The sequence below is a fragment of the Poeciliopsis prolifica genome, unplaced genomic scaffold (assembly GCF_027474105.1).
Source record: "Poeciliopsis prolifica strain line A6 unplaced genomic scaffold, Auburn_PproV2 SCAFFOLD067, whole genome shotgun sequence".
Taxonomy (NCBI): domain Eukaryota; kingdom Metazoa; phylum Chordata; class Actinopteri; order Cyprinodontiformes; family Poeciliidae; genus Poeciliopsis; species Poeciliopsis prolifica.
In genome coordinates, this window is record NW_026562442.1 from 726,719 (window position 1) to 742,728 (window position 16,010).

Sequence of the window (16,010 nt, forward strand, 5' to 3'; positions counted from 1 at the left end):
ACTTGTGGATCTGAGTAAAATCTGAAAGCCGTTTTCACTTCCACTGTTCGCCGCTAAGAATTACCGATACCTTCATCCATGGATGGATGGATGGATGGATGGATGGATGATGGATGGATGGATGGATGGATGGATGGATGGACGGACGGACGGACGGATGGATGGATGAGGGTTATCCTGTGATGACAGGAAGTGGTTTTCCCTGGTTTCCTGCCTCTGCCTGGTTTTCACATCCTGAGTTGTGTACGATGAATATATTCTTCACTGAACCCAGAAAAGAGAAATGAAAAGCCTCAAATCTACCGAAGAACCTCAAATATCCTTAAGAGCAAGAAAAGAAAACATGGTTATTTCATTTAAGTAAAGCACAAGCAACATGACTCTCTGAAGCGGCCATCTTGTGTTTCTTGCAGGGGATGACGCCGCTCATGTACGCCTGCGTGCGCGGCGACGAGGCCATGGTCCAGATGCTGCTGGACGCCGGCGCCGACATCAACAGCGAGGTCAGAGTTCAATCTCTCCAACACATCACAATGTTTCTGTTCCAGTTTAATGTTTCATTCATTTTTGTTTCTGTGAGAACTCTGTCCCTTCTCCCCTCCCTCACCCCGCCTGTTTCTGTCTCACCTGCTCGCTCTCTGCTCGTTACACAAAGTGCACTGATAACAAACGATTATCGTTTGTCGGTTTCTCGTCCCACTGATCCAGAATAATAATCCGCTGATAGTCCCTCCGCTCTGCCCGTCACTTCATCTCGCTTCACGCCGCAGTTATCAAGCAGCAGTTTGCTTTATGGTGCACCAACAATAAACCTCTGTTACACAACCAGGTGCACTCTGTGTAACTCGCTGCAAAGTACCGCATGAACTTCACCGCACGTATTTGTTACGTTGAAATAAGACAGTAAGATAGCGGCTTTGCTGTCATAAATCATGCAGTTCTTGTTTTTTCTGTGCAGTTTTTCCTGTGTGTGTACCGCTGCCCACAGTAGTGATGGCGTCTTTAGCATTTTCCCTGTGCTGACTCAGAAGCAAATAACAAAAATCATTCAGAAGCTTATTACTGAGAAAATAATTACTTAATTTGGAATAAATGTGTGGAGGAGACTCATTCATCAGCAATAAATGCTGCTCATTTATTGCTGATGAATATCATCCTACTAAAGCTGCTTCTACTGAAAGCTTGAATGTTCATAAAGGTTTCTGCACCTTCACCATCAGTTTCGTTTTTAACTTAGCATATGAAAGATCAAAACTCTGTTCCAGTTATTTTCTGCTGTAGTTTAGCACATATCACTAATTAGCTTAAAGATGTTTGGATGGTTATTTACAATTTTCCTTGAAAGGGCAGTGTTGTTAATTTGGTTCCATTTTAAAGCACAATAAAGTAACTACGGGACCTTCAGTTGTTATAGAAATGTTGTCTGAATTAAATGTCAAAGAAGTTTTACGTAATTTATCTCCTTGAAATTGGGATTCTGTTTCTTTATAAGCTCTTGCTCTTCAGGAAGGGGGTTGAACAAGACGTTTGCTAATTGCTGCTGGCTAGTCTGAAGGAACTGAGTGGCAGAAACTCCAAAGCTTGGAAACTGTAGTGCCCAGGAGGAACTTCGTCCGTGAAAAGATCTACGACAATCTGTGATAAAAAAACCTTTTTCAGTGGATCTTTCTGTCTGTGCTGTGTCAGCGTTTCAGCTCCTAGCTTATAGGTGCAATTTGGAGATGTGGGCGCTTCTCTTCCTCCCTTAATTTGTTGCTATTGTGAAATTGTTTTCGCCTGTAACAATGCTCTGACTGATTTATTTTTTTTATTTTTTTTATTTTTTTATGTGTTGGTTTCAATTAGATAATTAGGAAGCCTTAACGATGATCCAGAATCATTTAAACTGTTTTTGTTAAATCCATTGCACAATCTGGAGTCCAAACTCATCAGAATTTTCAAAAATGAACACAACACACATATTCCTGCATGGATAGATAAATACATATCTGTAATTATTTATACAACAGAAGCTGCCTCAGATTTTCTCCTCCTCTGTCGCGGCTGCCTGTAATTATAAAGACATTAATAATTCATATCATTACACAATAAAACACCAACGGTCCCGCTGCTGCTTAGCATCAGAGTCCAAATGAAATGTGACATCACATCAAATAGTTGTTTTTCCTCTGGGTGATTTTTGCAAATCATTTTGATGATTAATCAGCAGTAAAAACCCGCGAAGCGACGCCTCCGCTTTGCTTCTGAGTCGTCACCTCCAGCCCTGCATGCGTTTATTGTCGTCACCGTTACATCTTCTCTCTGGTTTCGTTTGTTGTTGAGAACAAAACTCCACGGAAAGGTGGAGCCGCACCGACACAGAACCGAGTCCGGGCAGATGTAGCTCCTCATGCTTCGGGCTGGGATTTGAGATGAGAGGAAGGATTAAACTTGCTCAAGATTTTCTGCAAAACTCAAGAGGAAAATCTGGCCCCGCCATCTTGCCCTCTTCCTGCTTCCACCTGTCCTGCATACTGCTTCCTTCCCCGTCTCTCCTCGGCTCTCAATGTGATAACGGCTGTTTATCTCTCTCCCTGAACTTCACCTATGACTTCCCAGGTGCCAAGCACAGTAAACAAGCACCCCTCAGTTTACCCCGAAACGCGCCAGGCGACGCCACTCACGTTCGCCGTGTTGCACGGACACGTCCCTGTCGTGCAGGTAGTTACGTTAATGACCTGTGACCTCTAACCTCTGGACCCCTGACCTCACCTTTGTACTAAACAATACTAATAATGATTGCGCATCATGATAGTAATGATGCCTGAAGACCTTTTGTTACTCCTTCCTTGGTCCTGTTGTGCTGTGCTTTAGAAGAGGAATTAATTAGCTCTGATCGGGGTTCTGCGGAGTAATCATCTGTAGACAATATCTTACATAAAAGGTATTCAGCTTCATGGTACATTGCTTAAACAGTAACACTTTATTTGAAGAAGTTTGACTAAAAATACTTTAAGACTTTGTGTTTTTGCAATGCAAACCCCAAACGTTAAACTAGAAAAGAATCTCAGGATGTCCACAGATGTTATCCATCCAATTTGACTGAAAAAAGCTGGTAGACATTCCTCAAAAGAACCAGGGTACATTTATCAGATTTATCTTTCGGGGTTAGGGTAGTTACTGACTACTGATAACTACTTCACCAAACCCCAGCTGGAAAAAACTTGAGCTATCGTTTTAGGGAGCATTAACCAGATGTAAAATTATGTCCCAACATTTAAAAAGTAGGGAACCCTTGAAGCTGAGCTGAAAAGCGCAGCTCAGGCAGGATGATACACAGCTGCAGGGACACAGAGTCTTATGATATCTTTCATTGGAGTAACAGTTATTTTGCACAATGTTGCCTGCAGGATCTTTAAACTATTAATATTTATGACAACAATCAGAGTTTTGTCTGCTGGAAAAGAAATTCTTCCTCCTCAGCTCAACATCAGTAGCAGAACTAAACGAGAAGCCGAGGCTGGAAGTGTGATTCATATTCAGAGTCTGTCCAGTAGCCGAGGCTTTTTCTCTCACCAAACCGAAGTGTAACACCCCGTGTCTCCCTCGCTTGTTTTCCCCCTGCTGTCCTGTTTGTTTCCCTCCTCCATTTCTCCCACAGTTGCTGCTGGATAACAGAACCAGTGTGGAGGGCGCCCTGCAGGATGGGGCGGAGAACTACACGGAGACGCCGCTCCAACTTGCTGCAGCTGCAGGTGAAGCAGCACAGATTGTAGTCTGACACATCAATACTAAGGAATTATTTACATAAAAGTTACTTTTATGTTAGTTTGTCTTATTTAAAGTGTGCACTAGAAACTAGAGCAGTGTTTTTCAAACTGTTTCAGGCTGAGGACCATTTAACCCACATGTGTCAAACTCAATAAATCATTTAATCACATGATGGATTTAAAAAAACTCAATCATTTCTATTTGAATTATTTATCTTTTTCACTCTTCCCACCAAAAACTGGATGACAAAAGAGGAAAATTTTGTTTATAGAGACTTTATTATTCATTTTATTTGTTGTTCTGTTTATTTATATTGGATATTGTACAGTTCAAGTGGTAAATGTTTTTCAGAATTTAAAGTTAATTGGTCTTAATGTGTTTTTGTATTATTATTAGTGTCATTATTATTGTTATTATTATTACAGGCCCACCGCCATGGTGGCCAGATGCTAAAGATAAATTAGGTCAATCAGTCCCTCCAGTTTTCTGTGAATTTCTGTGTGGAAATTCACAGAAAGTCAACAGATCCCAGCATTTTTTCATACTAGAGCACAACTGTAAGTTTATTGCAGATTTCCAGCAAACATCGTTGTAATTGTTGTTTTTGTGATGCTAACTCTCTCCTGTAGGGGGCAGTATTTCTTACTTTCATCACACTGGTGCCTCAGCCTTCCTTGATGTCAAATAGCCACAAAAAGTCAGATGTAACGTCATAAATAACCACAAATATTGCAAAATTCCTTGCAAATAAAAATTGCTAACTTCATGTATCACACCTGCAGTACCTTGATGACCACTAGGTGCCACCGAACTACCGTTTGAGAAAGACTGAACTAGTGCAAAGTTCATAGGAACATTCAGTGTTTTCACAGTGAATTAAAATGATAAATTATTTTTAAGTTATTAGGCTTGTTTTCATGCTGACATTTGAACTGTTGACCTTTGAGAAACAGCAGAAGTAAACTGTTGCGGTTCCTAAATCTATAAATCTACGGTTTTCTCTGTTTTAGGGAACTTTGAGCTGGTGAGCTTGCTGTTGGAAAGAGGAGCAGACCCCATGATCGGCACGATGTGTCGAAATGGCATCTCCTCCACTCCGCTGGGAGACATGAACTCGTTCAGCCTGGCAGCGTCGCACGGGCACAGGTGAAACGAGTCAATCACCGTAAATCCACCTGTAGCACTAATTTGAAATCTATTTGACACTTTGCTCCGATATTAAAAGTATAAAGCTAGTATAAAGTACCGTGCCTGACTGACAGGGGGCAGCGCTGAGCCCGAACAACCAATGCTCTTCTTCTATTTCTGTTGTGTTTTTTCACAACAGAATAACAGAAACATTCTGCGCTTGGACCTTAAATTAAATACAGTTAAAATTTTAAATTTTAATCATAAAAAAGAGCGGTCAGCCACAGAAAACTTTCAAATCAATATAAAGTATAACACATCCTTTCATCTTTCTTGCTGTTAAACTGTTTGAAGCTTTAATTAGTTCTGGCAAAACTAAAACTTTGTCTCTGATAACCACAGTATTGATCCCTTCACATCCGTTCAATCTGCTCCTCACGGGAGACATCTCCATTTCCATAACGATGTGTTGGGCCGCACTTTACTGCAGCCGAAACGGATAAAGATAAAACCTATTAGCATTCAGGGCGGCGGGTAAATGGAGCGCAGCACAATGCAGCATTATTAAGACAATCAATTATAGAGTGGTGATCACGCTGCGTTACGCTGTAGAGAGGCTGCCACTGAATTAGGGCTGGTTCTTCTCATGCAGATTATCTTCAGATTAAGGCTAATAACTATATATAATGTTCAGTTTTAATTTAGTTTTGAAGGCAGTCATTTTTAAGGATCTAAAATCTGTCGTGTTTTGTGTTTTGATGGTAGAAAAGTCGAGTAAATGAAGGGAGTTTAATAAGAAAATAAATAAAACATGATGAAAGCAGAACAAAAACTTAAATCCAAGGAAAAATTCAGATGGAAAAAAAAACTGAGAAAATAATGAGGGGAACCAGGAGGGAGTGTGAAATACACTGCAAAAATACAAAATCTTATCAAGTAAGATTGGTAAGATTAATTTTCTATTCTATTTTATGCAGCCACTACAAGTTTAAATAATATTTCTCAGGTTAAATTATATTTAAATTAACTGAAACATGGTTTTATAATCCCAGTGAATAATAATAATAATAAGGTTATCAGTCAGTATAGTGTAATATAATATAACTTAAATAAAAACAGCTGAGGATTTTTATGGCTACCAAGAGAAATAGCTCCAGGACTCTTGTTGAATTGGCAGAGTTCATCCTCTTGAATTTTTACCCATGATGCAACTCTGCGTTTTGTCTCCCTCTTGTGCAGGAATGTTTTCCGGAAGCTTCTGTCCCACTCAGAGAAGGAGAAGGGGGACGTTTTGTCCCTGGAGGAGATCCTGGCCGAGGGTTCGGATCCCGGGGAGAAGAGGCCGGCACCGCAGGCTAACTGCAGCGGGACGCTGCGAACAGGAAAGGCCAAACTGCGGGCCCTGAGAGAGGCCATGTACCATAGCGCAGAGCATGGCCATGTGGACATCACCATTGACATCCGCAGCTTAGGTCAGATTTACTAATGCATGCCTCAGTGGCACACAAGCCTCCAGCTGTCCTGCAGATGTGCTCATGCTGTGCCCGTCCTGTCCCGTCCTGTTCCCACCCTCTGCAGCTCACCCAACCGTAAAACAGGAGCCGTTTTATCTGTAGTGGGTCAAAGGTGTGAACAGGATGACGGAGCTTCATCCTGGTGTTTTAAATGTAGCTGCCGTCAGCTTTCGGTGCATTCACCTCAACATTTAGTCAGAACTTTGGCTTTGATTCAAACAGGAGGGACTTTGGTGTGCGAAGGTCTGTCATGATAACAAATTTTATCTGGACGATAAATTGTCCACCGAAGTTCTTACAATAAACTTTCAATTCTTATGAATGTTTAACATCACAACTGGAAGACATTTTAAATATTCAAGATAAGTCGATTTACCACCATTAGTACATTGAGCAGAGTGTACGCTAGCCTGATTGACAGCACTAAGATCCTCCTCCCGGCTGTGATTGGTTGCTTCTGACCGGGAGCGGTGCATTTCTTCAGACTGCAATAGCAGCACTCATGTTACGCTGGCATGACACAGACACTAACAGATGTGTGAAAACCATATTTTCTTTTCATAACCTGCAGCTTTAAGCTTTTTAAACCATCTTCATCGTTATGAAGGCAGAGAATAGGCAGTTAATTTCTGTCTCGCTGTGTTTTATGCTCACTTCATTTCCATCAATCGCATTAGAGCTGTTATTAACAAGCACTTTTAATTCAACTCAGATGCTCCATTTGTTTTACCTCTGATTTCCCACTAATCCAACATTCATGGCATCCAGTGGAGAAATATGATCCGTCTGTCTCCTGTGACTCTTCCCTTGTTTTTCTCCATTTCTCTGTATTCACTCTACGTTTTTTGTGTTGTGTGTGTGTGTGTGTGTTTCTCCCAGGCGTTCCTTGGACGCTGCACACCTGGCTCGAGTCCCTGCGCACCTGCTTCATGCAGAACCGCCGGCCGCTGATCCAGGGGCTGCTCAAAGACTTCAGCTGCATCCAGGAGGACGAGTACACGGAGGAGCTGATCACACACGGCCTGCCGCTCATGTTCCAGATCCTGCGAACCAGCAAGGTCGCCGGGGGCTTTCCTTCACAGCAGCAAACCGCTTGTTCAGACTGCAGACACAAGACAGGCTGGGAATACAAACTGAATCTATTAGCTTCCTCATTTGCATGATGTTTTGTCAGGATTAGCAGGGGGAAACCAAAGGGTTTAAAGCTGTAGCATGTGGAAAGTGTTTGTCCCTAACGGTGCTGCTGCTGCTGCTGTGTGTCTGCAGAATGAAGTGATTAGCCAGCAGCTGTCGGTCATTTTCACGCAGTGCTATGGACCTTTCCCCATCCCCAAATTGACAGAGATCAAGAAGAAACAGACGTCACGCCTGGGTGAGCCTTCAGTTTGTGAAAACAGAATCATTTTCATTTATTTCCATGAGTTTCTGACTCTTTTGTGTCTTTAGTACTTGTTGTGGACGATTGGCGCAAATTAGCATCGATCCTCTTCCCTCTGTCCCATAAACTCTCCGCCTGGTGGTCAGAGTGTGAACAGCTGATTCATGGTTGATCTGATCTGCAGCTAATATAGCGAATTATTCGTATTTTTGAGTTTGATGCGTTTTAACGACATTAATCAATAACAGAGAGCAAATTATTAATATGAGTATTAATTAGTAATTTATATATAGGCAGAACTGTAGAAATTGGAAATCATGTTCAACTTCGCAAAGTTGATGCAATAACAACTTTTCATAATTTAAATTTATAAAATAAATTTAAATTATGCATTTAAATTTTATCATATAAATGATATGTTTAAGAAGAAAAAATGATGATGCATAAATTAATTGTATATCTGCATATCTATCTTATTACAAAACAGGGAATAATCGTAACAATGGACACGTTTGGGCTACTAGCTAATAGTTGCTAATTAGCATTATTAGCTGCAAATAGCATTACTCAAATAAACAACCTCCAATGAAATAAACATCATATTGTTGGATTCACATTATGAAGTGAGTAACATCGAGATTTCTCTTTTTATGATTATGAAGCAGATAAAAATAGCTTCATAAATTAAATGTATATCTGTAAATGTTTTAATACTTTATATTCAAATATCCATTTCATCCAATTCCTGAAAGTAACATATAGGCTTTCAAATTGTACATTTATCATTTTTAGGTTTTAACTAAACAAACGATACATAACTTCAATATATTTCTAAAAGTCGTCCATTTTGTGCTTCTGTTTATTACTTTAATTCAGTTCGTCCTTGCTGGAAATAATAATAACTTTTTATCTTGAGGTTAAGCAAGAAACTTGCACAGTGTTGCGACGCCACCTGCTGTTTACATCAGAAATGAACACTGAAGGAGCTAAACATGACTGAGGGTTTTAGAGAAATGTTGAAAGACATTCATTGTTAGAATACAAAATAAATGGTAATTGTTTAATTTGGAGTAAAACCTACAACAATCAGCTTCATCTTCTGCTGTTTGCTGCTCTTTATAATTAGTTCTCTTGAATAAAAGCGTTTTGTTTTTCCCAGACCCTCACTTCCTGAACAATAAGGAGATGTCTGACGTCACCTTCCTGGTGGAGGGGAAACCGTTTTATGCACACAAGGTGTTGCTGTTTACAGCGTCAGCCAGGTACTGGGAAGCTGTGGCTTTAATGCAGATATGTTGGATTTTAGTCAATAAGATGGAAAAAGTGACTCGTTTTGTTTTTCATCCAGGTTCAAGTCTCTGCTGCAGAACAGACCAGCAGCAGAAAACACATGCATTGAGATCAGCCACGTCAAATACAACATTTTCCACGTAAGAAGTTCAACATGTAGATTTTTTTAGTTACTTTAGCAAGTTAGATGAGTGTAAGATTGGAGGTTTTCCCCAGGAAACCTGCTGACCGCGGCGGTTAGGTGTCAGTCATTCATCCGGCGGTTCGTCGTGTTTTTGAGTTAAAAAATGTTTGGATGAAAATATCACTTGATAATTATGTGTTATTAAAAGATTGCAAGATTAATACCTGAACACAACCATAAAGTCTTAAAATGTAAACAATTTAAAAACACTTAAATAAAAAAGTAAGCACTGTGTCCCCTGGTGGGGACACAAGTAAAGCCTGGTGGCCTGCCAGGCTTATAAAGCAATGAGATATTTTCATTTACTTTTTCCATGTGAATTTTTTTCACATATGTTGACATGTAGACAATATAACCAATAATAAGCACCCTCTGAGATGCATATCTATACATATTTTAATATATACAGGAGATAACTCAGCATAGAGACTCTATTGCCTCTGAACATCTTGATCTGGTCATTCTTGTCCTTAATTGGCCTCTAATGTTTAATGTTTTCAAATAACTCAGCTTTCCTGATCCTGTTGTTTTGTTCCAGTGAAGTACAATCACTCCCTTAGCTGGTAGGAGATGCATCATATCAGCAGCTTTTCAGAATTGGTTTAAAAAAGTATTTTGGGGATGTGAAAAAACCCAAATCCAGAGCCTTTTATTTACTTTTAAATGTGTTTTATCTTGCAGCTGGTCATGCAGTATCTATACTGCGGCGGCACAGAGTCTCTGCACATCCGCAACACAGAAGTGATGGAGGTAATGCAGAGGGTTTGCAAAGTCATTACTTTGAGTTTGTTTTTGTTTTTAATTTAATCCTGCATGTACCGTTCTCTGCAGCTCCTGTCTGCAGCCAAGTTCTTCCAACTAGAGGCCCTTCAGAGACACTGTGAGATCATCTGCTCCAAGAACATCACCACTGAAACCTGCGTGGACCTTTACAAACACGCCAAGGTGGGAATCCACCTGCTCATCTCCTCCATTATTTATTAATGCCTCAAATGACAGCTGATTTCTGAGAGGCTCTAACTCACAGTTGTCTTGACAAAGGAAAAAAAAAGAAAGAAAAAACTGAATGCTAGCTGGTCCAAAAAGAGGACATTTGTTGAGTTTCTCCCACTTTGATTCATAATTTTATTGGAATATTTTGAATTTCAGCTGCAAATTTTGTAGAATAAGAGGAAAATACAGAGCTTGACCTCTATATTGGTTAAAATAGGCAATGCTGTGCTGCAAACTTAGCGGACAAAGTACAACATACAGTAACAATGTATGTTAAGCAAGCTAATGTTAGCGATTCAACCCTTTTCCAGTTATTGTCTCCCATTTTATCCCCTTGCATAGTCATGAGTGGTAAGATTAGCATGCTAAAGGTAATGGTATCATTCTCTTTGCACATTAACATTGCTCTGCTAACATTATTATGCTCATTTGGATGCTAATGTTAGCAATTCACCTCTTGCTAGAATTTGTATCCCTGAATAAGTATTGTCATTGCTAGGGTTAGCATGCTAATGCTAACTGTTACATGTTTTTTTTTTTACACGTTAACAATACAATGCTAAGATTAGCATGCTTCTGTGGATGCTAATAAACATTACAGATGTGTTTTGCTGAGCTCTGATTTAAGGCATAATTGAGAAAATGGGTATAAAAATATTTGAGTTTTGTTTTCAACATTTCTTAGTCATAAAATCTAAATAACGTAATGGCTAGCGGTTAGCCTGTATCTTCTCCTGAAGGCAGTGAAGATTTAATGATCAATTGTTCCTTATTTAAGATGATCTAATTCATATAACAATAAGATCTTTTCCAAATTTACACCAACTTCAAGTTATTCACCACAGATTTTTATGTCATGCAAAAAACAAAAAAATAAACCAAATCAAAAAAGGGAATTAAAATCTAAACTCCCAGAATACCTAGTTTTTAAAAAAAAAAAAAAAAAAGGATAAGAAGATTATTATGATATTAGTGATAAAATGTGATCATTTTATCTTCGCTCTCTGCAGTTTCTCGGTGCGTTGGAGCTAACGGCGTTCATCGAGGGCTACTTCCTGAAGAACATGGTGCTGCTGATCGAACTGGACGCCTTCAAACAGCTCCTGTACGAGCCGCTCGCCGCCACCTCCGCCGAGAGCCCCGCGTCCAGCCCCGGCCTCTGCTCCGACATCCTCCACGACCTGGAGAAGACCCTGGCCACCCGCATCCACTCCATCCACCTCTCCACCTCCAAGGGCTCGGTGGTGTGACCGCAGCCGCAGCATCGATGTAACGCCCATCTTAGCAAACACTGTCCCGCCCACGTCAAACTGCTGTTGGACGATCTACCGCCAGGATGTCCCTTTAATTCTGCTGCTTGTTGAACGTTAATGTAGTCGTTTGTGACTGAACTTTATTTTTTTGCCTGAGCTCCTGTCCTGACGGCTGTTCACTGCGGGTAAAAACAAACCTGACTCGATCAAGACGCCTCATTCACAATAATCCGACTCGCAACTGTATTTCATACGGGACACATGCATGAAATACATGTTTTACACTTTTTTCACTCAGAAATTAAAGTAGAAGTTTTACTCATTCAATACAAATGATACATTTTCTGGAAGTGGATGCCGCAAATTAAACCCCTGCTATACAACCCGTAGCAACTTTTTAGGTGGACTTGCTTACATTTGAGTCCTTCAGTGTGTTCTCGCTGGACACGTTTCACTGTGTTTTATCTGCCATGTTGCAGAAGCCAAACTGATCACAGGAACTTCCGCCGAGCCGGTTCAAATAAACCCGAAATCTATGCTGACTGATTCCTAAAACACGGGAAATGATTTGTCTTTTTGCATGACACCTCCTTTACTGAGCTGCCATCATGTTGCTTTTTTATGCACAGCTTACTTCATGGACCACTTTTTCTGAGCGGGAAGTAAAGAATTTGCTGCTTATTAACTTTTTATTCGCCACAAGTCAGAGCGGGATTCTGGAGACGGACAGAGTTTCTGAAACTGTAAATATCTTCTGAAAATCATCGTTTTTGCAAGATGGTGTAAAATCCCAACACTCACTCGCCTGGCTGATGACACCGGCCTCGCTAAACCTGCTCCCCGCTGTGCGTCAGGATTATGCAAACTTGCATGTTTAATCCATCTGTATGACTTGTGTGTTATGCAACATCACACTGTGGGATGCTAGTTTTAGCTGAGCCGAAGGGTTTCCCCTCAAATTATTTTTGCTCTGAAGTGTCCCAGATTATCAGGATAGATTACAAGATTCATGCTAGTCCGCAGCTTTTAAATCTACTATCTGTGTATTAAATTATCTTAGCTGTTTAGTATTGAAATGAACTTCCTAATACAATTGAGATTATACATAAAGTAATATTTTACTCTCATTGTTTGGTGGTAAAAGGGAGGCAAATATAAAGATCAACTTTTTAAAAAGTCTAGAAATCCCAAAAATAAACTAAAAATAATGAAACTAAATAAATGAAAAACCAAAGATGAAACTCTTATATGACAAAAAATGTCACAAGGAGCTAATAAAATGTTTGCATTTTGACGGCTAATCAAATTTATGTTGATTTCTGAAAAACAAAGTGATATAGTTGCGCTTAAAAAACTAAAAATCAACATTGTCTTCATAATTAAAAGATATCAAGAGAAATTTTCGACTCGACTTGTGAAAGAATAATTTTTCCTGGTCTTCTTTGCGAACTTAAATCTTCATGTTTCTCTTTGAGAGCATCAATAAAGTTAAACTTAAAGTTTCTTCCTTACACTTTCATATCAAAAGTAACACAAACCTGCTGTCTGTTGTGTGGTGACATTTTAGGGGGTTTGGAGACTTCTTTTAACATTTACTGTCTGCTCTCAGGGTGAACATGCTTTGTCGGCCAACATGGACATGTCAGCAGTTGTTTTATTTTGAAATATCTGATGACAAATTATTCTGAGACGTCTTAATTTGTTTTTTTACAGATCTTTTTTCTCACTTAAACAGTAACCAGACTAAATATATCTGAGATTCAAAAGTGAAAACCTTATAAAAAAAAAAAACTTGACAGTCTTTTATTTTATTGTTTGTTTAAATTATTATAAAAATATATTATTGTTAAACACAAATACTTTAATGTTTAAATCTTTTTGAAAAACACTGAATCTTATAGGAGGGAATCATATTTTCACATGAATGTATAATGACAGAAATGCTAAAATCTTAAAGCTCCTTGCAGATCATGCTAAATATTTTGCTAAATTTATTTAAAAAAACAAAACAATCTGTGTTGCATTTGAATAGTCTGGGTGTCGTAAAACGACTAAGAAACGTCCAGTTTCTGCATTGCCTCTCAGCATTTAACTTCAGCAACAGTTAAGTCAATTTTATGTTGCTTTGATTTCATAAAATTAAAATACAAACTGAAAAAGTTAAGAGAGGAAACGGTGAAATAAGTTGAAGAAAACACGAGTCACAATGGATTTTAATAAAGTTCATAGCTATGATCGCCCCCTGCTGGTGTAGCATGGGCTTTACAACATTTTGAAGGACAGAATGTGTAAAAAGTCAAGAAATCATCCAGGAAATTAATAATTAGTAGCTTAAAAAAATAAGTCTACTAAATACAAAGTGTGAATTTAACAAAAGTAATAAAAAAAACAAGAATACATTGTTTACAGTGGTGTCTCATACAGTATTGACCCTTTACAACAACTTCACTCTATCATTCCAGGCGCCATGTTGGGCGTCGGAAGTGACGGACGGGCCTGAAATGCCCGTATTGAACTGAACAAAGTTGCTTTTTCCAGTTTATTCGTGGCGCCTTCTTGTTCGAGTCGAGTTAATTTGTCTGAACGTAACTCGCCTTGTTGGGCCTCATTGTTGACGGTATTCACAAGCAGCTAGCTTAGAAACCGACCCGTAAATCCTCCCTGGTGATCAAATTACCGAGTTTACCTCAATTCACACCGCATCATTTATGTCAATGTGTCCTAAACAGCGTTTCTCTTCACACCAGAGCAACGTTAGACATACAAAAGAGAAGATGCGAACCAGTTTTATTCCATATATGCTAGGCTACATGACGGTGCGGCACTGTTTCCATGGTTACCAATGGCTAGACACGTACTTTTTCCATAATACGATATTTTTAAATCTTTCTAATTATTCATACTTATAAAGTGACCACTTTCAAAATGAAATAGAATCAATAAAATGGATATGATTGTTTTTTACAGGAGCGAATCGGTTGTTTTAATGTCCGTCATGGCGGAGTGGAGCGTGACGTCATGAGAAAAGGGTCAATATTTATTTATTTTAGTAATTCTCTTAATGCTTAATGCCCCAATATTTAGCAACAGTTTTTTTTTCTTTTCAGATATTGACAGTTCATTCAGATGTTTTTAAGTTTTATGCATTCGGTTGTATTTTAATATACAACTGAAATCTATTTAATGAATGTAACACAAAGATTTGGAAATTGTGCAATTTTTTTCCAGCAACAAACCAAATGCAATTGTCAACAGTTTTAATATTTACTATTTATATTCTTATGAAATATAATTACTGTAGCACATTCAAAATTACATCCATATTTTAGCCCAAATTTTAAGGAAATCTTAACATAATATATGAACTTCTATAAATATTGACAGATTATAGATGCTATACTACAGTTTTATTTTCTTATCTACATACATAGCAGTATATATTTTATTTTACATTCAGCAGTTTTGAAAAGAATATATTTAATAATGCTTTAAGATATTTAGTAGAAGCAATATTTACCATCAGATTGTGTTCCCATGAGGTTAGCTATGGTGTAAATGTGAGCCAAATGAGTGACTGAAATTTGCTTAAATATATATATTTTTGGTTAAATATCTGTGGCAACCCATGGTGTGTTCTTGTTTATTTTACCCTGAATGCTTTAAAGTGTTTACTGTATGTTAGTAACTTAAATGAATCATCACATATTCACATATTTTAGTAGAAACGCTTTATTTGAAAGTGAAATGCAACCTGATGCAAACCAAGGTTCATGATGATGTCAAGCACTTTTTTGTGCCAGTGTTACTGTAGCCTCACACAATCAGAGTATTTTACCAGTGAGCTTGAGTTAAAGTCTTATTGTGACCCAACAGCAACTAAAGTATGAAAATAAAGTCAAAGATTTTATGCTTATCTGTTTCTGTTAGACTTAATGTTACGCCAGTAGCAAAAAAACAGCTTAGCTTGTCCCATTTCTGGCATTTCAGGCCCAAAACGGGTCAAAGCTGTAGAGTAAATGTCAGTTTGCATGGCTCTTCTTGTTTAATGTTGGTGGGAATGTGTTCTGTACAGCAGCTTTGTCTCAACACCCTCCTTTGTGTTTGTCTGAGCATTTATTATCCTGCGTATTTGTTCCTGGTAATATACCTAATTTTCCCTAGACACAGTGATAACTTGCATGGGTTAGTTTAAATCCACATGGGGATGAAACTTTTGCTACTTCTGTTCCTTTAAAGGGAAAATGTACATTGTACAAATTATATATATATACATATATATATATATATATAAAAAATATATAAATTATACCTGGTGTCAGAAGCAGAGATGTGGTGGAGTATAACAACAAAGAGAAATGTTACACTCATGCTACGGTTTCTGTCGTTCCATGACATGATATTGTGGACAGCTAATAAAGACCTCAGTTTAAAAACATCTAAAGTCTTAATTGTCTTTTTACCTTGTATTTGTGAGAGGAATATGTATTTGTAGGCTAAGCTAAGCAAAAGTATATGGAAAA

General features: G+C 38.6%; 1 protein-coding gene across 2 annotated transcripts in view; it reads left to right on the forward strand.

The window, feature by feature from the left end:
* Positions 1 to 15,925, forward strand: part of btbd11a (BTB (POZ) domain containing 11a) — a 138,240-nt gene extending 122,315 nt beyond the window's left edge. The window contains exons 6-17 of one of the 2 annotated variants that reach the window (XM_055020393.1): positions 414 to 503; positions 2,599 to 2,700; positions 3,641 to 3,734; positions 4,761 to 4,896; positions 6,118 to 6,350; positions 7,272 to 7,450; positions 7,659 to 7,764; positions 8,930 to 9,032; positions 9,119 to 9,200; positions 9,926 to 9,994; positions 10,076 to 10,189; positions 11,248 to 15,925. In XM_055020393.1, coding sequence (XP_054876368.1) covers positions 414 to 503; positions 2,599 to 2,700; positions 3,641 to 3,734; positions 4,761 to 4,896; positions 6,118 to 6,350; positions 7,272 to 7,450; positions 7,659 to 7,764; positions 8,930 to 9,032; positions 9,119 to 9,200; positions 9,926 to 9,994; positions 10,076 to 10,189; positions 11,248 to 11,487 — 1,548 coding nt within the window. In that variant the 3' untranslated portion in view covers positions 11,488 to 15,925. The remainder of the gene's footprint in view (positions 1 to 413; positions 504 to 2,598; positions 2,701 to 3,640; positions 3,735 to 4,760; positions 4,897 to 6,117; positions 6,351 to 7,271; positions 7,451 to 7,658; positions 7,765 to 8,929; positions 9,033 to 9,118; positions 9,201 to 9,925; positions 9,995 to 10,075; positions 10,190 to 11,247) is intronic. The other variant, XM_055020394.1, reaches the window with a different exon arrangement.
* The last annotated feature ends 85 nt before the right edge of the window (positions 15,926 to 16,010 follow it).